General features: G+C 40.5%; 1 protein-coding gene across 1 annotated transcript in view; it reads right to left on the bottom strand.

Annotated features, from left to right (window-relative positions):
- Positions 1-23,793, bottom strand: part of map3k5 (mitogen-activated protein kinase kinase kinase 5) — an 86,679-nt gene extending 62,886 nt beyond the window's left edge. Inside the window, exons 1-2 of the mRNA XM_085246109.1 lie at positions 22,453-23,793; positions 582-721 (exon numbers count right to left, since the gene is read on the bottom strand). Coding sequence (XP_085102235.1) covers positions 582-721; positions 22,453-22,879 — 567 coding nt within the window. The 5' untranslated portion in view covers positions 22,880-23,793. The remainder of the gene's footprint in view (positions 1-581; positions 722-22,452) is intronic.
- Positions 23,794-23,997: the final 204 nt, after the last annotated feature.

Here is a 23,997-nt window from a genome sequence, read left to right as displayed (position 1 = left end):
AAACTTCTTGAGCACGCTCACAAGCATGCACTCACACAAATGCTACCGAAAACATAACCTCCTTGTTGGAGGTAATTAGCAGCAGAGCTAACTGTAGGAACAACATTAGTGTTTATACCCTATTAATGGTCACTGGCATGAGCGCCATGTCTTGGTTGGACCTGTGCTTCATTCTGCAGGATAGTTGGGCACCTTGTGTTGCCCCTGTCTTTCTCACTGTCTTTCTGCATTAACAATGTCAATGTTAAATAAGTAATCTATTTAAAAATAAATAAAAAATGCAAGGTTTTTATTATAAAATTGGAAAAGTTACCCAAAATTTTCTACCCTTGAATAAAATCCTACACTCAGACCAACACGGTGTTTGAGGGCACAATCTCATTTCTCAAAACAACCGAACAAGAAAGCCGCTAACTGGGTTTTTGGAAGGATTGTCGAAATTGACTTTTAGGGTATAAAATTTTTAGATTTTCAGCTGTGATGCTGCCTGTGCTGAGAGTATTTTTAACAAAGAAGCCTGAGCTGCTCTGAGGCACAAATATATCAGCATATATTGGCTTCTGTTCATGATGGCGGCTTACCTGCAGAGACTGGAGAGCATCAGAGTTAGTGTCGCAGTACAAGATGATGTTGTTGGCCATGCTGAAGCTTTCTCTCACTCCCAGGTGGTAGAAGAGCGAAGGCTGGCGGAAGGCATCTGTCATCTCCACCACAGCTATGTCTGATGATAAAAGAGAGGTGTACGTGTTATAGTGTGGTTCAGGAGTGGAGCACAACTAGCTTTCTTTGGGTTCTGCAAGTACAAGTAAATACACACCATTCTTAGAATATCATAAGCTCTAATAATGCAGTTGCATAGTACAGGCAGAAATATCTTTTACATCCATTACCCAACCAAGGATGTTAATTCACTGCTGTAACAGCCTCCCTCTTCTGTTTTTGACCACATTTTGGAATCTGGCTACAAATATGTGGTCCCATCCATCCATTCCTTTACCTTTTTAGAAATGCCTTAACCCCAACCTTTTTTAAATTTTCTTTGTGAAACAGATTTTAACAATGTTTATTAGAATCTCACGACCAGTTTGGTAACCTAATGTCACAATTTCAACTCAAAAATCAACTGATTGAAAACTCATTGTCTGATAATTGATCAAAGCCATTCAAGCCACCAGTTCTAAATCCACCCGCCACCCCCAATATTGACCCTTATCTGAATAAATCTCATTAAGATGTTATTTGGCTACAACTAAACTGCCCATTGGGGATCTTTAACACCAACTTTGTCTGCTGTTGCTCTGGGAAAGACATGGATACAGCTCAGTGGTTATTAGTGATTGGCACGGCTGTTATTCATGCTGTTATCAGCTACCGATTTGCATGTCAGTGTTAAGTTATCTGCAAGCTGAAAAACAGATATCATGAGATGAAGGTAGCTTTACTCCTTTTTTGTCCAGTACACTCAATAATCAATAATGCACCATCTGCAGTAGGACTCAGCAATACTATCTGGGTCAACAGGTCAAGCAAATATTTCCACTCAAGCAAGCAGGTCATCTAGTAAAGAGTTCCTAAGGTTAATGTCCTGTGCAACAGGCTGTGCTGTTATGCAACTGTAAGCACTGGACTTTCACCAAAGCTCTCACTCACTGGTCGGCCCCTGCAGCGAACAAATCTTTGTATGACGCTGTCAGTTATGGTGGGCATGCAACATTAAACATGCTCATCAGGATTTGGAATAAACATGATGGTGTTTTGCAGACCCACACACGAGGTAGGGTGGTACTACACGTTGTTTCCAAGGTCGCCCTGAGCAACGGATAACAACAAAAGCAAATCAGCCCGATGGCTATGCTCCAGTTATGACAAAAGAGCTCAGAGCTACGGAGATAAAGCTGCACCCTGGTTTTTCATCAACTCCAAATCTCCAACTCTTTTGTGTCAACGAAAACATTACACGGAGCTGAAGAGCAGATATTGTGCGACTCTGATGGTCAAATCTTTTACCTCTAATGGGTCTGTTCAAAAGCTGGGATAGTCCCCCCCTCCACCATCACGACCTTGAATTCGATTTTCAAACTGGTGCTCAAGCTAATGGACCACTACTAGAGGAAATCACAAACACATTCAGTCATTCAGCTCAAGATGCTGTCAGATTATGGGTGGCTCAGTTGTGGAAGAGGAAGCATGACAAGTGGATGACACATCAAAGATTAGTGCTATTATTAATGCTTCCACTGTTTTTTGAAAGATACCAGTTAGTCAAGGTACCATGCAACTGTAGAGACGACTGCTCTCCTTTTAAGTCTACAGTTTAGGAATAGACTACAATCTGAAATGATATCACAGAAATGATGAGTCGGCCTTGACCTTTTCTTTAAGTATTAAAAGCAAATATTTTCAGCGTGGTGACATTACTATAAATTAAAAAAGAATAAATCATACATATGCTTTGAAAGATTTTGTCTCCACTATGTTAAAAAGCTGAGAACAATTAAACGATTACAAAGGCAACAGCCAATTTTGGTGCTGGTATAGCCAGCCGACACCCGTACTGAGACTTCCTGTTCTGTCTGACAGTGATTGTTTACAAATCATCGCCTGATTGATTTTCACCAAATCCAGTCCTTATTTTAGACATGCAATTAAAAAAGGATTGGTTAATACAGCTCACACTATGAGTGGTCTACAAGTAGAAACCAGAAAGTTTCAAATACCAAAAGTCTTTCCACCAGAATCTGTTGATATGTGTTGATGTGCAGAAATCTGAGTACAATCTACAAACTAACTGTGATTCACAGCAGATGATCAGAAACAAGGCTCCGAATGAAAGCTAGTGTTGCTAATGTGCAGTGAAGTGGCAACTTTTAAGATGTAACACCTATAACTGGCAGCTAACTAAGCTCTTATCGCAGCTTCTTGCATTAACATTTTTAAATGCAACATGATTTCTCTTTAAGCGTTATTTTCACCAGGAAGTAAAACTCCTGAGATACAGTGATAGCGTCCTGGGCCAAGAAGGGCAGCACAAATCCATCATGTTTTCTGAATGGCACAAGAAAATGGAGCTTGTTAAGCTGAAGCAGCTTTACAAAATGCATTGCGTGCAATCAAAGCCACTGACACAACCCAATCTATCAAAGCAAATTACTCAAAGCAAGCAAGTGAAGGCTCATAATTTGAATGTGCAGTTAAACATCAAGCAGCCAACATGACACTTGGGAGAGAAGCCTATCAGAGATTGGCCGATTGCAGCACTGAAGGGGTTTCATCAGGGCCATGCAGCTCCTCGCACTCATCATCAGAACATGCAAATTCAACCAGGAAGCAGGTACTTGTTGGCCTCAAAGGTTCTCATCATTAAACCCTTCGTTCACACCAGGGAAAAAAAAGCCTCATATTTTCATCCCATCAGAGTACCGTAGCCGTAGGACAGCATTTTAAGCTCTATGGCTTCTGTGCAACGATGTGGAATTTCAAGAGGGATTTCTTCTCTGGATGAGCAGCGTCTTCACATCGGGATGCTGCTCGCTGATTAAATGAAACTCATGTTTCGCTCTCTAACTTGCGAGGCAGACGGGGAAGGTACACTTTAATCCTAGCTAAGATTAACAGCCAGTTGTCAGTTCTGCATCCCTGATGCACTCATGCGACTATCACACATAGCATTTAGAACATTCAGACATAATTAAATATTGGTCTATTGGATTTACTCATTGTTAGCAAGACAAATAGGTTGCTCACCACGGCTGATTTTTACACAATCCCAAACAATCCTGGGCATATACATGATAAACGGCTGTTTAGATTCTTCTTCTCTCGACTATGCATACAAGGTGCTGCTGAGTGTCAACATCCAGACGGCACAGGTTGTCTGCTGAATAAAACATAAGCTTGTCTTGTTTTTCCACCTGCAGCAGGCTCCCATCAATATTACATCTGAATGAGATCTTAATGCAAACAGGCCATAAAAATGCAATAGTATAATATAACTCACAGAAATATGAAGCAGCAGTGACTTGGGTGGGATAATTTTGCTTTGCGCTGCTTGGAAATTTCACCTGTTTCACAGAAATGGGTCTGAACAAAAAACATGTTTGCTGTTTGCTACACAGAAGGGCTAAAAAGTGATGAATAACAGCATATGGCGTTCGCATATGATGGAAAAAAAAAAAAACAGGCCAAAGTGACAGTCACCACAGGCACACAACACAATCACTGACTATCCTGTAAATGGTTGGGGCATTGATTACTGCTTGCTCACTGTCATGTCAACGCAGCGCCATAACCATTTATATTGGAACTTGAGGTCTACCTCACTCTCTGCCGTCTTCTTCAACACAGTAAATGTCATTTCTCAGACCCCAACCCAAAAACAAAACACTTCACTGGATTGAAGAAGAGTAGAAGAAGGTAAAAGATAAAACAAAGGGATCGCAGAGGTTTTCTTGGGGAACTCGCTTCTTTAAAAAAAAATTAAAAAACTGTTAAAGCAATCTCCCTCAGTACCATCTGGTAATTCTTGCTCTGCAGCTTTGATGCTTCACAGAGGTACTTCTTGAGATCTCCAGCCCTGCAGGTCATGCTGCATGTGACAGGTCATAAAACCTGGGAAGTGCACAACAAGCTAGAACAGCAAAGTAAAGCATGCAACAGCTGCAATATCCCATGTTTAAACTGCCTGTAAGCGTTAACTTTCCTTTTTTATCACAATATCTCTCTACATTTGTTGGTCTTACAGGAATGCATTTTAACAGCACAGTCACCTCTTTAAATCTTAATAATCTTCTGAACTTTGACAACAATTAAAAAAGCTTAATATAAGCAAAGTTTGTATAGAAAAATCCCATTAGTCTTAAAGGCATGGCACGGCTTACATAAACAAAGCTTGAGTGAAAAAAACTATCTGATTGCATCTTATTCTGTATTGTAAAGCACTTTGTGAATTTTGTTCTTGAAAAGCGATAAATAATAAATAAACCTTCAGTCTGTTCACTGTGGTAGAATCTTCTTGCTATGGTGGAAGACAGAATGTATATTTTTAATAGAAGTTAGGGCAGCAGGGTGGTGCAGTGGTTAGCATTGTTACATCACAGCAAGAGGATTCAAATCCACCAGCTAAAGCCTTTGAAGTTTGCATACTCTCCCTGTGTTTGCATGGGTTCTCTCTGGATACTCTGACTGTCTCCCAGCCCAAGACATACATTGGGGTCGGCTTAATTAGCAATTCTAAATTGCCCATAGGTGTGAAAGTAAGAGTGATGGTTGTCTTTATCAGCCTTGTGGCACACTGGCAACCTGTCTAGGGTGTATCCCGCCTCTCATCCTAACAGCTAGCACAGTTCCCGCCCCTTCGGCGAAACTGAAGCGGAAGAAGATTGGCGGAAGGATGATAGAAATGAGCAACTCTTCCCTTTCATGAACAGCTAGCTTACTTCCTCTTTTAATTCTTGCTGGTTCCAAGGAAGGCTTGGTTTCCCAGTACAGTTAATGATGCAATTACCGGTACTAAAAAGCAATGACAGCACAAATACTTTCAAGTAGCTTTTAAATTGCAATGTTAAAAGCATTTTGGCTAGTGTGGTACATTTTGTAATTGTGGATATTGTGGATGACATTACACAAGGAAACAGAGAACAATGGTAATCTGCCCTCACAGGAAAGTTGGAAAGTCAGTACTGGAAAGTGTTGCCCCTGCCTACTATACAGAATCCATAGCTCAGAGTCACAGACCCATTGCAACAACAGCGCAGGGACTTATAATCCTTATAAATATTAAAAATATTAAAAACAAAAGAAGTTCCAGATTCCAATTCATTGGAAGTGTTTCAGCTCGCAGGTTCATAGTAGGCTTTTTAAACCACATTAAGGACAATGATTCCAAATTTCAAAAGGCTGATAAACACAGCGACTGCATTTCAATAGCACAGGCTATGAATGTTTGTGAAGCGTGTTCAGATGCCATGATTACTTACCAATGCAACAGCAGAGTGAAACGCATGCCAATACAGCAGCAGACCTGCCAACATAGTGTTGACAGAAGGCTTCGTGAAGCCTGCAGAGGAGTTACTTGAGACTCCTCGTCACCCTTTTCGCATACAGTGGCACCTTTTCACCGCATCTGGTGTTTTACAATCACCTGGTATCACCAGTAAACTGAAATCTGTCTACATCAGTGAGAGATAAGACATGCAGAAAAAAATGTAAAAAAGAAATGAAGAGTAAAACATTCATACTGATGCCCTGATAATCCTGCTACACCTCCTACAGTTGGACCTGCCAGTGTGGACCAAAAGTAAATTGATTCCCTCGCCTACTGCTCAAAGCAGAGGAGGGAAAATAATTCAATACTCTGAACATACTCTCTCACAGTGTTTGACTCTCAGCAGCACTCGGCCTGGTGCTGTAGGTTCATCGGGCCTCAGGTGAGCAGCTCGGAGTGGAGGGCTTCGAATTTACTGGAGACTGTTCTGGTGTCTGTTGGCTTCTCTTTATGGATCCTTCCCAGCACTCTCCAGAGATCCTCCATCAGCTCCACATGCTCTTTCTGAAGAGGAGCTGGGGGATCAGCTCCATCTAAAATATTATGATCTAAAAAGCTCTGGAGCATTTTCACATGGATCTGGATCATTTCAGCAAAGCAGAGTCTCTTGTCTCTACTAGAGAGCACATGATTGGACACAGAGAAATCTATTTTAATGAGAGCAGGTTGTGGAGAAAAATAAACAATTGCTACCAGCAGCCTAAAACCATAAGCTATAAACAATACTGAGAGATTGTGTTTCAGCTATGCTATACATCCCTACAGCTGTAGATTAAGGTGACCTGTTTTGCTCACTCCCAGCTACATAATTTTATTTTGGACTCTTACAGGAACAGATTTGCATGATTCCCTACAACAAGCCCTCCCTCTAAGCTAACTTTCTTCTGATAGATTTGCCCCTTACAAACTTAAGGTGTGAACATCAGATGGATAGGGCTGCTGTGCTCAAAGCCAAAACTCAATAAAGTGAGCTCTGTGTATAGATATATAGATTAAATAATTAATGATTTATCAAGGCAGCTACAGATACAACATGTAAAACTAAAACATTAAATCTACATACATCAAACAAGTACTGGTGGCTTTCTAGAAGGAAAAAATGTACATTTCAAGTGCTGATTTACAAGGACTACAACACTTTTTAAATTTATATTAAAGCTGGATTGCAAAACTTGACTCTTTATTTGAACTTAGAAGTGAAGATTTGAAAATGAACTTCTTAACGCAGTCAGCATCACGCTTCAGTTCACATCAGTTGTCAGAAGGTGAAGGGTGAACTACATCAGATCCCAGGACAGCTGTGTGCAAAGTCTGACCCATTCTTCTTGAATAATCTTTCCGAATCATTATCTGAACCTCCCACTGTGTTTCAGAGCTTTAAATATTTACTGCTGATAACTACTGAACCTCTGTAGCCACTTCATAAAATGTGTACATCATTAGAAAAAAAATTGCTGCCCAGAAATCTGCCCAAAAATGAAGGATATCGTTAATAATCATTAAAGATATTGATCTATAAATCAAATTAAAGGTGAATAAATGTGAATATTGGTATCTATCTAATCCCAAAGATGCTGTATAAGCTTGTACTGGCACATTGGAAACTTTAGTAAGTTGCAATGCAAGAGTGATTTCAGTTCACCACAATTGTTCCATTACATTTCATGCGTCCTACGTCATCTAGCCGGGAAAGAGGAGGATACAGTGTTTGCATGTGTTGGTATGTGACCTTACTTTGACCTGATAATATTCCATATTTATGAAAATGCCGTTGACTTGTCATGATTGAAGAAATGCGATTACTGTAGCGGTTTATGCCTCGGTCACTCACGGACCAACGGCAAGTTTGACTCTACCAAGAGAGATAGTAACAGCGCTGGCACAGTGAATAACGCTTCGTTACCATCTATTACATAACAGCTACATATAAGAAGTTGTAACCATAGCGACTGTGAGGAAAACTGCTTTGAGTGATGTTAGTGAACCGAAGCCATCAGTGTGCATAGTAGTTGAGGTTTTTTCCCCTGTATGTCTAATGGAAAACAAGGTAAACAGACTCGTATTAGTGGAGCAAAGTGCAGCTGGAGTTTTACCCTGAAGCCCATCCTACACAGAGGACAGGCAGATGCTTAGAAATACCATCTCCATGCTGCTCTGGAAATATCCCCCTCCCTTGAAAAGGAACCTTCGAGAGCATAAAGTCCAAACAGTCTGCCAACTTTCCAGGAACAGCAGAGGATGCTTGTGGTGCTCTTGCATGCTGGGCCAGTGTGATGTTTACCTCTGGTGTTTCAAACGATGTTTAGCTGTTTAGCTGTCAGGATGCAGAGACAAACAGGATTAAAAGCTTCAGACTTGTTTATTTGGTGTCATACAAAAGGTATTGCTCAACGAATTACTGCAGTTAACCGTGTTCTCAGACCACAAGTGTTTATACTGTAGCCGTTCTGAGCTGCCACACCTAAACGCAGTATAAAAAAAAGGAACTTTTGTACTGCGTTTCTCTGTAAACTTTTATTTTGATCTGTCTATTGCCTAAGGGCACCATTGAGCTACACAGTGTGTTTTAGATTTTTATCTTTTATGCTAAGCACATTGAGTTTACATGCAATGAAATGCGCAATATAAACATGACTGACACTGACAGAGACAAAAAGCTCCAGAGGGGTGTTCTGTGCTACAGATCAAATAAACAGGGGATCACAATGGCGTGTTATAAACTGAAAACTTGGCTTGAGTTGATGAAACAGATAAAAATAATGAGTTATTGAATTTAGTTTAAGTTTGATTAGGTTTTCTTGTTTTGGTGTCTTTTTGTTTTAAGTCCAATTTATCGTATTTGTTTGTTTTTCCCGTTTTTTTTTATTGTATTTATTTTACTGATCTATGGTTTTGTAAAGCACTGTGGCCACCCTTGTTGCTTACGAATCTCATAATCAAAATTTATATTGACATTAAAAGAAACCTTTCATGATTTTCTTATTTTACGTATTACACACCCAGGATCTCCTTTTTCGTTTGGATACCTTAGTATGGTTATCTCATACATAACCATACTAAGGCAGCCAATCAGATGACAGTTGGCCTAAAAGGAGGCTGGACTTACGGGAGACAGTGGACACAAGGAATGACAAATGAATGGATTGTTAATGATGCAAAGCTGATCTATTTCCATATAAGACCATAGCTTCAAATAAGTGAAATGGATCCATTATAGGAACTTACAAACAACTCCACACTAATTGCTTTTTAGTTTTCCTGTATGAAGCACTAAAATAAAAATTTTAAAAAATTAGCTGCGTTTATATGTGAAAATGAAGTTTTCACAAATGAACTCCACAAGTTGTTGAATCCTGTAGTAATTTGTTTCTCATATACAACAGATAGCCATCATTCTCACTATTGTAAGTAGTCTGTTGGGTGTGGTGGAGGGTTCAGCACACCCACTGAATTCATGTGATTACTTGCACTACACTCATATGGGTGTAATTAGACATTACACAGAGTCTGAAGAAAACTAAGCTATCGACCAGCTCCTATCTGACTGTGCTGGTTAGTGGTCTTACACGCATCTTTGCTGAGTAATCGAGAGATTTCAGAGTTGAAGTGCAGGTGTAAAAAATCAGCTTTAAAAGTGATGCACAATTCCAGGTAGTAACAAGGCAGTGCAAGTTAGTTCCTTAGGGTGTCTCCATTACTCACATGGAATAAAATTTTGACAAGTTTATTTTTATTCTTTTGTTTATTCTTGCAGGAGAATACAGAAAAACTGCCTTTTTCCCTCAAAATAAACCCCTAATACTGGTGAAAAAAGACCATTCAAGTCTTTCTGCTAAGCTTTTCTGTTTACAAATACATTTCTTCTCCCACAGGAGAATATGGGACATATGAATGGATATTCAGTCATCTGACACCTCACCTAGCAGCAAGAGATTAATGTTCCCTTTATTTTTAGACCCATGTGCTTGAAAGAAACAACCCAGAAAAAAAGATCATGATGCAGGAAATGAGACCCGCCTGCCAGTCGCACGACTCTCCTGGCAGTCAGCTCCTCTTTACCTTTGCTCCACTTTGTTGCCTTTTCACTCACTGAGATATTTTACAAACCACAGTGCAATGGCCCCCGAAGGGAAAACAGCTGAGAACAGAATGTGAATTCATCTACCGCTGACAAGCACGCTGGGAGAGACCTGTGCTGCAGTGCAAGCTGTCCCGACATGCCTACTTGATGTACTTCCTTGCTGTTGTTCAGTGAAACAGAATCATGTTATTGTCTGGTAAACAATTCCACTTTATCTCACTTGCTTCGCGTGACAGGACTGAGGAACTGTTGTGGTTGTTTGCAGAGTGTTGCATGGAAATAAAACGGCACCAGGCAGAAATTAGTGTATAAATACACCTGAAGACCTGGAAAAGTGAACTAGATAAGAAATTTTCCATCTGAAACAGCAGAAACATCAGACACCAGCACGACTGATAAACATTTCCTGACATGATTTCTTGGTATTTTTAGACCTATTCTTGAAAATGTTAAGGGTTCCTGCATTTTTTCCTTTTTTAAACTGGAGATATCAGGGGTATGACATCACATGTACTGGTTTTGAAGGACTGGAAGGAAACTTTAAAACCTTTTGGGTGCATACTGAGATACTTTGTCTAATTTCACATGGGCCACTATTATTTTATGCAAATATTCATGCACAATGCCTTTATACAATTAAAAAAAAGAAAAAAGACAAATTTAACCCAGCAGCTGCCCACTTCGCCTGTTGTTACATGAAGTTGCTGAATGTTATTTACTTTCTACGGTGTCTGGTAGTCACTTCACTGCTAATCGATGCCTGTGTGGAAACCCCTTAAGACTCATTGGAAGTAGTAACATTCATTAGTGTTGGTTTCAGTTGTGTTTAGATATTAATCGTGGATGTGCAATGTGGTTTCCAGTGTTTGTTTACCCAAGACCAGTGTTAAGGTTTAGCCAGCTACAGGTCATCACAACTAAGCCTTCAGTAGTGATTAATCATGTTCAGCTGTGGCTTTGCAGTGACTGTTGAATGGTAATGGGCTGAGCGTCGGTTCTCAAAGTAAAAATGCCTTGTTGGTGCCAGAGGTCAGAGGAGAACAGCCAGACTTCTATAAGCTGATAGGAAGGCAACAGGAACTCATATAACGACTTGTTACGACAAAAGTCTGCAGAAGAGCATCTTTGAATGCACAGCACAGAAAACCGAGGCTACAATTTGCATGAATTCAACAAAATTGGAGCACAGAATATTGAAAAAAAAATTATCTGATCTGAGGAGTCAGTATTTCTGCTACACCATTCAGATGTTAGGGTCAGAATCAGGTGTAAATAACAAAAAAAGCACAGATCCATCTTGTTTTGTATCAACAGTTGGTTGATTAGAGCAGGGCGATATGACCAAAAATATTTATCACGATATACAGTTGAAAATTTGCGATAACGATATAACTGATGATTTAATTGACACTAGACAAAATACTTTACGACTCCACGACTTTATTAGTGTAAAAAAAACAAAACATCAATGTATTTTCACTTAAACAAGCAGCTGTTTTTATGTGCATTAAAGTTATATAAAAATTTAACAGTGCAAATGCAAATTCCTTGCTGACAGTTTAACCAAAAGGCATTTCCAGTGGAAATTGGCCGACATATCCTCAGCATAACCATGTATAATATCCACAAAACTTAAAAAGAGGTTATACACACACAACACGGTAATATTATGTTGAAGCACAGTACGTATCACTCCGCGAGGCGCCTGCCTACGATAGCCGTAATGCTCCAACAATCCATCAAGCGGTGCGGGTTCATAGCTTAGCAAAGTCGTACTGAAACATTTGACAGATTTTCGAGCGCCGTGTACGACATAAAATCGTTTCGAGGTCAGTAAACACAACCAGAATTCATACATAAGGCACACAGGATTATAAGGGGCACTGTTGATTTTCAGAAAAATCAAAGGATTGATTTTAAGTGTGCCGTATTTTCCAAAAAACACGGTAATAATGACGGCCCGCTAGCATGCTCTACCAGAAATAGCGCTTTGTTGTGTATCTGACGGACCAAAGCTAAACCAGTTCCACACCACTGAAGTTGCAGTATTTTTACAAACCAGTTCTGGTTCATCCGTTTCATTCAACAATCCGCTTTTGCCCTTCTTATTCTCTATCGCCGTCATGTGCTAATGAAAACAAAGGCACTGCGCATGCGTGTTTTACCCATATTCTATCACCATATTTCATTTTCTTATCGTTGCCCAACATTATACCGGTATTACCGTGAACAGTATGATATGGCCCAGCCCTACACTGCATAATATAAAATAATAAGAAAATGATATTAAAATATAAAGACTTCAAGTAATTTTTCTTGTAAGATGTGGGTGGCATCCTCGAGCTAGACTAGATATGAAACTCAAACTAAATATGGAAATTAAAAAAACTTTACCGTTGTCTTTACAGAAACACCTCTTGACTCTAATATATGCGCACAATTTTTTTTGTTTTTTTTTTAAACTGCCAACAAAAACTATTTTCTTTCACGCAAAAACACCCATGCAGTTTTGCATACATGCTGTGACCTTTGCGGTGGGTATGCAGAATCAAAACAAACCAGACAAAAGCTGCATACTGCATGTGAGAAAAGCAACTGCAAAGACAGATGAGTAAAACACACCTCCGCCGGAGCCTGGTTACAGCGTTATTATTAGACTCTGTATTGTGAACTTGTTGCATGCTGCCAAAGGTTTTCTAGTTGGAAAAAAAATAATGTAATAACAGCTGTTCTACTAGAGAAAAGAAACCACTGGTATCAAACCCACCCCCAAAAATCAAATAAATGCAAAATACAACCAGACTATTCTCATAGCTCTTAGGCTGTTCCCTGCCTTATCATGATACTCAAACTGATAAGACAGAGTTCCCTGTCACGCACCATTGGTTTCTAAAGACAACCCTACCCACTCCTGCTGCATTTCACCTCAAATGAACCCTGATGAATCCAAATGGGAGCTTTGATATTCGGCTACTCCACCTCCTGTCCTATTTCTGGTGATCACTTCTGAGATATAAGCAGGATTTTATACAGCACTTACACTTATTCCAGCTGATAATACTGCATAGAAGGATGTGGGGTATAGTCATTGTCATGCATGTAAAGAAGAAGCTGCTTTTGATTCTGAACTAGCCTTTCCTTCCTTCCTTGAAAAGAAAAGAAAAAAACTTGTTAAAAAGCATTTGCACTTCTGCCTGGAATCTCCCACAGAGGTGAAGGCAGTCCTCCCCAGAGGCCAGCAAATGGCCCCTAGGCTAATTCCTCCTAACCTTGTGCCGCCTAACCTCTGAAAAGCAGCCAACCACTAGCGTAAACAGAAGGGAAGATAAACAACTTAGCAAAGGGCCAGCTGATGGGATTTCAGGGCAGTGCGGATTCACAGTCAGGAATCTTGAGTGTACATTCTTGTGCTGGATAAGAGACAGTGTCTGCTGGCGCCCGGCAGTGTTGACACTGGACAAAGCTGGACGTCACCCATTGTGCAAGGATTGCATCTGTGCTCCATTTCCGTCCACTTTTTCAGACTACAGTTTGCTTACAGTTTGCTTTGCTAGTTACAGTAGTTCACCAAATAGCCATGTGAGAAGCATTTCCTATTTTGTGACTTTACACTGCTGAACAACACTATCATGAGACCAGGTCACCTCATTGTTCGCTGCTTGTTGTTCACTTCTGCTAATGTTTATTACTGACATTTAAATGATTAATCAATAACTCTAATAAACATTAACTTTTAACAGAACAAATCAAGATTGAGGATTTGCTATGCAGTGGTGTTTACATTTGCCTGCTATGTTAAAGCTTCCTGGTTTGAGACTAGGAGGAGGATTGATTTCGACACCACGAGACATTTACAATAATACAAACAATATCAGCAACAAAACTGTTTGCAGTTCCTACAATAACATAACTGTAAGAAAGAAATGGTTTGTGTTTGTGTACCAGAGGCCCGAGGGTTTGAGGGTTCTGTGCAGTAACTTCGCTGTTTTTAGTGCCTGGAATCTGCTGGAGCCACTGTTCCAGAGTTACAGCTCCTACTCCTACTGCTGCTACTACCACCGGGACCACCTTCCACATCTGCTCCAGCTGATCCTTCAGCTCCTGCTACCTCCACTCTGTTTTATCATGCTCCTTCTTTCTGATGTTTCCTTCTGCTGGGATTGCCACATCTATCACAACTGCAGTTTTCTGCTTCTTGTCAGCCATCACTGTAGCTGCTTGGCTGGCATGCAACTGTCTGAATTTTACTTAAAGTTTGCATTATTAGGGGCAAGTCTGATTTGGCCATGTTTGTGGCATTGATGCATTTTGGAGCGTTGTAATGGATATGTCTGACAAATGATGTCTTCTTTATGTTATGGCAGAATGTTTTTTTTTTTTTTAACTTGGACTAATTTGCAAGTACAGTGGAGCAAAAAAGTATTTAGTCAGCCACTGATTGTGCAAGTTCCCCCACCTAAAATGATGACAGAGGTCAGTAATTTGCACCAGAGGTACACTTCAACTGTGAGAGACAGAATGTGAAAAATAAATCCATGAATCCACATGATAGGATTTGTAAAGAATTTATTCGTAAATCAGGGTGGAAAATAAGTATTTGGTCAATAACAAAAATACAACTCAATACTTTGTAACATAACCTTTGTTGGCAATAACAGAGGTCAAACGTTTACTATAGGTCTTTACCAGGTTTGCACACACAGTAGCTGGTATTTTGGCCCATTCCTCCATGCAGATCTTCTCGAGAGCAGTGATGTTTTGGGGCTGTCGCCGAGCAACACGGACTTTCAACTCCCGCCACAGATTTTCTATGGGGTTGAGGTCTGGAGACTGGCTAGGCCACTCCAGGACTTTCAAATGCTTCTTACGGAGCCACTCCTTTGTTGCCCGGGCGGTGTGTTTTGGATCATTGTCATGTTGGAAGACCCAGCCTCGTTTCATCTTCAAAGTTCTCACTGATGGAAGGAGGTTTTGGCTCAAAATCTCACGATACATGGCCCCATTCATTCTGTCCTTAACACGGATCAGTCGTCCTGTCCCCTTGGCAGAAAAACAGCCCCATAGCATGATGTTTCCACCCCCATGCTTCACAGTAGGTATGGTGTTCTTGGGATGCAACTCAGTATTCTTCTTCCTCCAAACACCACGAGTTGAGTTTATACCAAAAAGTTCTACTTTGGTTTCATCTGACCACATGACATTCTCCCAATCCTCTGCTGTATCATCCATGTGCTCTCTGGCAAACTTCAGACGGGCCTGGACATGCACTGGCTTCAGCATCGGTACACGTCTAGCACTGTGGGATTTGATTCCCTGCCGTTGTAGTGTGTTACTGATGGTGACCTTTGTTACTTTGGTCCCAGCTCTCTGCAGGTCATTCACCAGGTCCCCCCGTGTGGTTCTGGGATCTTTGCTCACCGTTCTCATGATCATTTTGACCCCACGGGATGAGATCTTGCGTGGAGCCCCAGATCGAGGGAGATTATCAGTGGTCTTGTATGTCTTCCATTTTCTGATGATTGCTCCCACAGTTGATTTTTTCACACCAAGCTGCTTGCCTATTGTAGATTCACTCTTCTCAGTCTGGTGCAGGTCTACAATACTTTTCCTGGTGTCCTTCGAAAGCTCTTTGGTCTTGGCCATGGCGGAGTTTGGAGTCTGACTGTTTGAGGCTGTGGACAGGTGTCTTTTATACAGATGATGAGTTCAAACAGGTGCCATTCATACAGGTAACGAGTGGGGGACAGAAAAGCTTCTTACAGAAGACGTTACAGGTCTGTGAGAGCCAGAGATTTTCCTTGTTTGAGGTGACCAAATACTTATTTTCCACCCTGATTTACGGATAAATTCTTTACAAATCCTACCATGTGAATTCATGGATTTTTTTTTCACATTCTGTCTCTCACAGTTGAAGTGTACCTCTGGTGCAAATTACTGACCTCTGTCATCATTTTAAGTGGGGGAACTTGCACAATCGGTGGCTGACTAAATACTTTTTTGCCCCACTGTAGATGTTAGGATTTTCATTGGGAGTGACCAGGATGGACAAGATTAGAAATGAGTCCATCAGAGGGACAAAGTTAAGAGAGCGGTTGGACATGTGCAGAGGAGGGATAGTGGATATACTGGACAAAGGATGTTGGAAATGGAGCTGCCAGGCAAGAGGAAAAGAAGAAGACCACAGAGAATATTCATGGATGGACTGAAGGAGGACATGCAGAGAGTTGGTGTGACAGACAGGGTGAAATGGAGGCCGACGATTTGTTGTGGTGACCCCTAAATGGAGCAGCCAACAGAAAAGGAAGAAGCAGTTTTACAGTTTATGAATGCTAACAATACTACCTCATGTTAACTGTATAACTTAGTATTCCACCTTCTCATCCAAATGTGGTTATCTCTACCTTTTACAGAAAGTCTATAATTTGTAGATGCTAAGGTACTTTCTGTTTTTTTTTTTCAACCTCATTCACCTTGGTGCTCCATTATATACTCCTCTTCTCAATACTACTACATTGTAAACTGGGCAGCATGAAAACAATTTGTGAGCTAGATCTGCGTTGGCTGAGTGGTGCTGTGTGTGTGTGTGTGTGTGTGTGTGTGTGTGTGTGTGTGTGTGTGTGTGTGTGTGTGTGTGTGTGTAATGGAGTGGTAAGCAAACACTCAGGTTCAGGTAGAGCAGCTTTTAAAGTGCTCAGGAATTGTTCACAAATTCAATGTGCACCCTATAAATGACACAGTGGTTTAGTGTAATGATCAACAAGAGGGATAAAGCTCTACATACCACAGCTATGACCCAGCACACAAACACACGAACAGGTGCGCCATTTGATCCCTGGCAAATACTACAGTATTAACTGCTGCACTTTCAACACTGTAAAAAGTGTTTCGAAACAGGACGCATCAAGTTGTCGCACTGCTGCCAAGCAGTCGCTGCTCAACAAACTGAGTTAAAAACGTAAAACGAGTTTCTGATTCCAAAACAGATGATCAGAGTTTAGCATGTGCGTGAGTAGAGAAAGAAAGCCATCATCCATGAAGCTCAGATACTATGAATCACCATGGCAACAGATAAATAAAGAGCAGAGACTTCATTTTATTCCAGTGGACCGAGGAATATGAACACGTGTCAGCATGGGCTGCGATTTTTATTTGAAAAACGGGACTTTTAATCAGCTTGGGCCACTCTGCCAACGTTATACATGAGTAAGAATTTGATATAAAATATATAATTTATTTATACTGTCTGTGATAGTCCTTTACTCAATTTGATTTTTTTTTTTTTATTGGATGAAACTGAAATCCTCATTTTGTCATTTAATTATTAAATCTAATAATTCAGGTGTAATTTGACACAAAGAAAAGGTATGTGACTGGAGATATGGAGAAACAGAGACACAGTTTAGTGATGGACATGTGATATTTGTTACCCAGATTGCTATAGACAATCCACCCGCAAGTCAGTCTTTATTAAATAAAAACTGTTTTTGCAGCAGTCTACGGCCACTGCATTTTCTCAGTAATTCAGGGAAGTTTAAACCTGATTTCTCATAAAGAATTTCATTATTTCTGCCATTACCGGATAAAAATGCTTAATGAGATTTACAGAAAACCTCTGCTTTAATGCTCCCCAATTTAACCATTTCTAATTTGATCTAATATGAGCCATCACTCATAGATAATGCCTCTCTTATAGATGTAGCAGAGGTGTTTTACTCAGTTCCTGGCAGCCTAATATTACAAATTCACATTTTTTTAATGAATGACTTACCGATAAATCTTTACAAACATGTTATAAGAAATGTCTCAGCTTTTGTAGACTCTGGTCTCATAAATTTAAGATATTTTAGTATTGTTTTAGAAGGTTGAAAGATTTTAAATCAAGAATGTTTGCTGATCTTTTACATATATTTTTGGTTTGATGTGTTTGTGAGACTGATTTAGGCAATTTTCAGTAGAAAACATGTCCAAGTTCAGATTTTGAATTTGTTGTTTGACATAATTTAATGACTGAATCTGAAACTATTTTACTCACAGTCAGAACGTCTGAAGCCAGCATTTAAAAAGTAACTTTAAAATACATTTAGTTTTGCTTTAGTCATTTCAGCCTCAACTTTACGCAGATATTCACATCACCGCCAAGGTCCAACTGTGACAGTCATTTTTCCATCAGTGTGACTGATTACAACACAGAAATGAGTCAGAAACATGGAGACTATAAGTGCTACAGGATTCTCATAATTAATCTGCAATATGATCGCTGTCTCTGTACTTATTGATTATAAAAGCAGTCGTGTAATTTACATAGAATGGTGAAGAAACATCTAACCGACGTTTCAGTGTTTGTAAAAATGGAAACTCCTGTCAAATAATTTGCTTCACTCTGAGCTTTGATAGCGACTTTATGTATGAAGAAATGAATCGGAGTATCAGCAGATGGTTCAGGTACGGGAGGGGAGGAAGAGTCAGAGAGAAACAGAAGAAAACCTGCCAGCGAGCAAGTGGCATTCTTAGAGTTTGTCACCCAGTTGACTGACTCAGAGTTTAAGTTGAACTACCTTCTGAAACAGAAAACTCTTGTCTCAGGGTGAGCAGCCTCAGAGTCCTTAGCTAAAGCTTCTTTCACTTCAGCCTCTGCCAAAGATATCAAGAGAGAAACAACTCAAGCACTGAATCCTGATGACTTTGTGTCTCAAGTATAAGATGGGCCATCACTGAGGCTGGTACTCCAGACTGGGGGCTGAGAATCAGGCTAATCACAAAAAATAAATAAATAAAGGAAACACATTCCCTGAAGTCTGATATACGCATCCTGTCAAAAGGACAGATGAAGATTATCTCATGGGCTAAGGGAAAGCATATATTTAAAAACAACAACCGGGAACTGAGAAAACATAAAAAAGATACAGATAAAGACTGTTTTTTTTTTGTTTTTTTTTAATTTAAGATGTTTTAAATAAGTTATTCAATTTTCAACAGCCTCAATTAGCTGACAGAAATGTGCACATTTGTTTGGATAGAATTAATGGTCTAAATTCTAAAACCATTCAAGTGAAAACTCATATCCACCCATCTACAGCATAGCTACTCAGGAGAGGCAGTGGGATGAGAAACATGGCAGTGAGGGCATACCTGCTTCTTTTTTGCGATAGTTATAATAATAATAAAAGTTGTGTGTATATCAAAATCAGCAGGATGATGAAGTATGAATTTTTGCTTCACATTTTACTTCTCTGATTTTGTCCTTTCTGTAATTATTAGTTACTTGTGCCCAATTATCTGCTAACATGCTGTATTTTTTTTATTTTTTTTATTTTAGATTAAATGACATTTGCTGCTTAATTTCACACTTGGCTCAAAATTGACATCTTATAAAGGAATATGACACATAATACAAATGATTTACTGAAAATGTAATTCAGCGTTTTCTACACAGATGTTAGTTTGTAAGATTTCATGTGTATTTGGAATTTTTTTTTATGTTTATTTTTGTACCCAACTGAGAAAACAACGTAATCTGTGATCAGTTTACTAGCAGACAACGTGCTCTCTATTATTTTAAAAGTCCGATCACTGCTGGCAAACCAACCTTGGCCCTTCCCTCCTGTGTTTTACCTACAGACTGGCTCACTGGCCAGGTTGAACTCAATATTAATTAGTTGCTTCTCCAGAGAGGCTTCTGTCACACAGTTGGATGCACTCCAACTCCACTCTCTTGCACTGCAAATGGCCTTGCTCTGCTTTGGAGATCTGCTGTGAAATTTACTGCGGATGCAGAGCAGAACAAGGACCACTATAATCTCGTATAGTTCCGTGACAAATTCCACACATACAGTAAGTATCTGAATTTTGAAAACACTGATAGGTACATATGTAATCTATTCACATCTTACTCATGTTTTTTTTTCCTCCCCCCACTTATGTTGGTTAATATCATGTGATCAGTGGTGTGAGTAAGATAGGCACAGCTACACAAATCTGACTTCAAATCTGAATTCTGACTCCATGAATAACTGGGCTGTAGTGACCAAAATTCCCAGTGATAAGATACGGTTAGCTATCACTGTTGCCAAACTTTTGCATCTACACTTCCTGTGTTTCATGTCCTGAGGGTTTCACAATCAGACTCTGCCATCTTTCAACCAAATACCCTCTTTGTCCACAGCATCATGCGGGGAGGACATGTAAGGACAGTCAGGAACAGCTTTTCATTGTATCAGAAGCAGACAAATGACAGAAACCAACAAGCTCACTCAAGTTTTTTGTTTCCGGTCTTTCATCTGCAGGAGGATAATGAAGAAGTGGTGTGTGAGTGAACAGATATAGCAATGTGTGTCTGGGAAAATGCCACAGCCCTCCCCTGTGTATTATGAGAAAATTCCACGGTAGCTCAGAGGAAAAAGACCAAACAAAACACTGGGAACATGATGTGTTTGTACAGCCAATAATATGAGAAGCAAGAAGCATGTCGAGCATGGAACAAACAATACACCTGTCTGCCTTCACTAGTAGGCTCTGATGTTGGCAATATAAGTGCTGTTACTGCAACTAAATATGGTTAATTCAGCTCTATCTATATCAGTTTATAATCACTACATTGCTATAGTTGGATAAAAATGTTATTAAATATACTTTTTCTATGCTACTTTTTGCATAATATTAAGAATTTGTTACATTTTAACTCTAAATTTTGCACAATTATAATATGTTCATAAGCACCTTGGTGGGGTTGCTGACCTTGTGTCCTGATTTTCATTACTTTTTGACAGTTGTTGCTAAGATTTGTGAGGCGGCTGGGTAGTGCATCGTTTAACACACTCTCCCTTAGCTTGGCGTGTCCTTCTACAGTGCAAACATATTATTGTTGGGTTGAACTGGTTGGGAACTTGTTGGGTCTAAACTGGTCATAGGTGTGGATTTAAGTACAAATGGGAGTGGAATTGTGACCTGGCCAGTTACCCGCCTCTCACCAAATGTCAGCCAGGATTGGCTCCAGCTCCCTGTGAGCTTAGCTGGATGAGTGGTTAAGAAAATAGATGGACCTTTAATTAGTGACTTCTAACCACTGTGACCTTAGAATTGATGCTTTTGTTTTAAAAAAATATAGTTTTTTTACCCAGTGACTTAATCTTAGTTTTGTTACTGTTAACACTGATGCAATTACCATTAATAAAACAGATATTTTCTTTTAGGAATTTTCTAGGTCTTTTATAATAAGGAAAAAAACCTGCATACTGCATATTGACTTTTATATATGTTGATCTTTTTATAGCTCCTGTCAGGTAAACTCTTTTTACTATATTAATAACGAGTCAAGCAATGATTGTGTCTTTAGGCTACCAGAGTTTGACAGTAACCCCCCTCAAAAAGAAAAAAAAAAAGAAAAACCCAAAACAAAATTAGCATCATTTGCAGAGATGCCACTGTTTGAAAGGCTTTGATGTGTCACACTGTTTTATATTTACAATATCTGCTGAACAGGTACTGATACAATCTTAATGAAATGCAAACACTGGCTGCTGTTTCTGGCTCTCAAACAGAGAGATCAGCCATGTGCATTATAGTTTTGTTTTTCATGACTTAACCAAACCTTTTCAGTAGTATTTAGAGCCAACTGCTACATATACAACATGAATTAGAGATGGAAAGTGCTTTCTATCAAGGGATTCAAGTTAGCAGATTCCAGTGGAAAGACCAGGCTTGTGGCTCAAACTGTGACACTGAAGCACAATGCCGAACCCCACAATGGAAGAGGGGAAACTAGCCATAGGAGGGGGAACTCTAGCAATAATCCCCACATTAGTGGAGCAAATGATACAACTTCTCAGCAACTATTGTTCAATGAGTTCCAGCTTTGTTCATTTAAGTATACATACCACTGTGATCTAAAGGAAGCAACATCAAGCCATGACATGCAGAGCAATGGGATGTATTTAGGGAGTCCAGAGCAACCTGTCCTGCAGGCACAGTTTCCAACAACAGAGGTGATGCAGTAAACGTGATTTTCGAGCCCCTGAAAGGAATTTAGGGGAGAGGTTCTTGTGCTACTCTTTCATGAATTAAATGCCATTCCTGGGTCACTGAGCTTTAGTGAGGTCCACTGTGGCTTAATCATTATAATGGAGAGCAAAGATTAAGCCGAAAAAATCAATTTAGAGGATTGATCTAAAATCCTAACAGGCTGCCGTTAAGGCTAAAAATGACCTCATCTAATAATCACGTAATAATCACTTTTATAAAATGTTTGTCTTCTCACTTGCTGAGGGCGGTTTGGGAAGCTTGTTGTGGGTGGATGTGGAAAGATTTATAAGCCTTTCTTCACTTGACTCACCTGCGTTGTAGAACCTGTCCAGCACGGCGGTCTCCCCGAAATCCAGTTTACCAAAGTTCACTGTCTCTAGCTTGCTGCCCACAGACTCGCAAGCGTCCTTCAGACACTGCAGGGCCATGCTCTCATGATTATTCTGTTGGCTGGCCTCTCCGTTCACCACATAGGCCACTGTCACCGGCCTGCTTTTGCAAGACTTTCCGGTGGACAGCAACCCTCCGGTGTCCAAAGGGCAGCTCCCGGAGATCGGGCTAAGTCCCCCACCTCCAGCCCCGGAATCATGCCAAAAAGTCCCGGCTGCGGGGATTCCACAGGCACCACCACCACCACTGCTGTTGACGCTTGTATTTTCCCCGCTGAGGTTCTCTCTGCCGGGGCCAGCACCAAAGGAAGGTACCGCTAAAGAGATCCCGTCCTGGTCTTGATTCATCTTTCTTCAAGTGTCTTTTTAAAGTGGGGATTTCGATGAGTGGCTTCTCCACCAGTCCTCCATGGAGAGCCAGCGTTACGCACGGCGGTTACCCATGGAGCCTCTGCAAAGGCACGACGTGCAACTCTGCTCCTTCCACACAGGTAAACAGTCTGTTAGGAGCAGAGGTGCAGCTTCACATCATGCTGCATGACTGCCATTGATTGCACGCTTGCAAAACACGCGAATAGGGGCTGCAGGTGGACCGAAGTCACGACGATATCCGAAGAGAAAACACAGGAGGAAAAGCCACCAAATCCGCGCATTCCGTCTCAGCCGTCGCAACAAATTCACATACTTCTCAAAGTTGAGCAACACAGCCACTGTTAGTGCAGCAACGCCCACGGGATCCACAAATGTCACACCGAGTCCAACTTAAGCTCACTTTAAATCCTCCGATCAGCGCAACGTCTTCTCAGCGCTGAAAAGAGAAAGCACACCGCGCACGCAGTCAAGGTGCCTTCATGTGTAGACAGACCCTGCCCAGTTTCCACTGTTATCTTCGAGGCCAGACTCACGCTCTGGGCGGAGAGACGATACTCGGAGCCTGGGTTAGTGGGGCGGGGACACGATGACCATATGTGGAGTTGTGTACTTCAGAAAGGGAGGAGTCCCTTCGAAAAACAAAAAACAAAAAACAAACAAAACCGCCCAAACGTCTCTGTGAGTCATCTGGAGCGAAGGTAAAAATGAATAGGTGATTAATTTATCAGCTTTTCCCGAAAATGATGAACATGGGGAATTAGAGATCGCAATCTAGAACAAAAACACCCATTTAGGACACCAATCTCCGTAATGACTACATTGTTTTTGTCGGAGCTGTGAGTTGGAAGTATTTCATAATCCTGCAAACTAATTGCGTCGGTTTTGCACATTAATCTTCTGACCCACATGGATTAGGCCCCACGGTGAAAAAGTGGCTGTGAAACAGGTAAAAGTCTGAGCACATGACCACGTGACTTTGTAATTCCTCTGGACAAACGCTAGAAGTGACTATTATTAGTAGTGATTGAATTAGTCTACAATGAAACTATCCGGGTGGGTGGTCTGCTGTTCAGACGTGGAAGTGTCATCCATTT

This window comes from Mchenga conophoros, linkage group LG15 (assembly GCF_057382185.1).
Source record: "Mchenga conophoros isolate Kocher_MC1m ecotype Shallow Benthic linkage group LG15, M_conophoros_male_GT1.1, whole genome shotgun sequence".
Taxonomy (NCBI): Eukaryota; Metazoa; Chordata; class Actinopteri; order Cichliformes; family Cichlidae; genus Mchenga; species Mchenga conophoros.
This window is presented reverse-complemented; position numbering and strand designations above follow the sequence as displayed.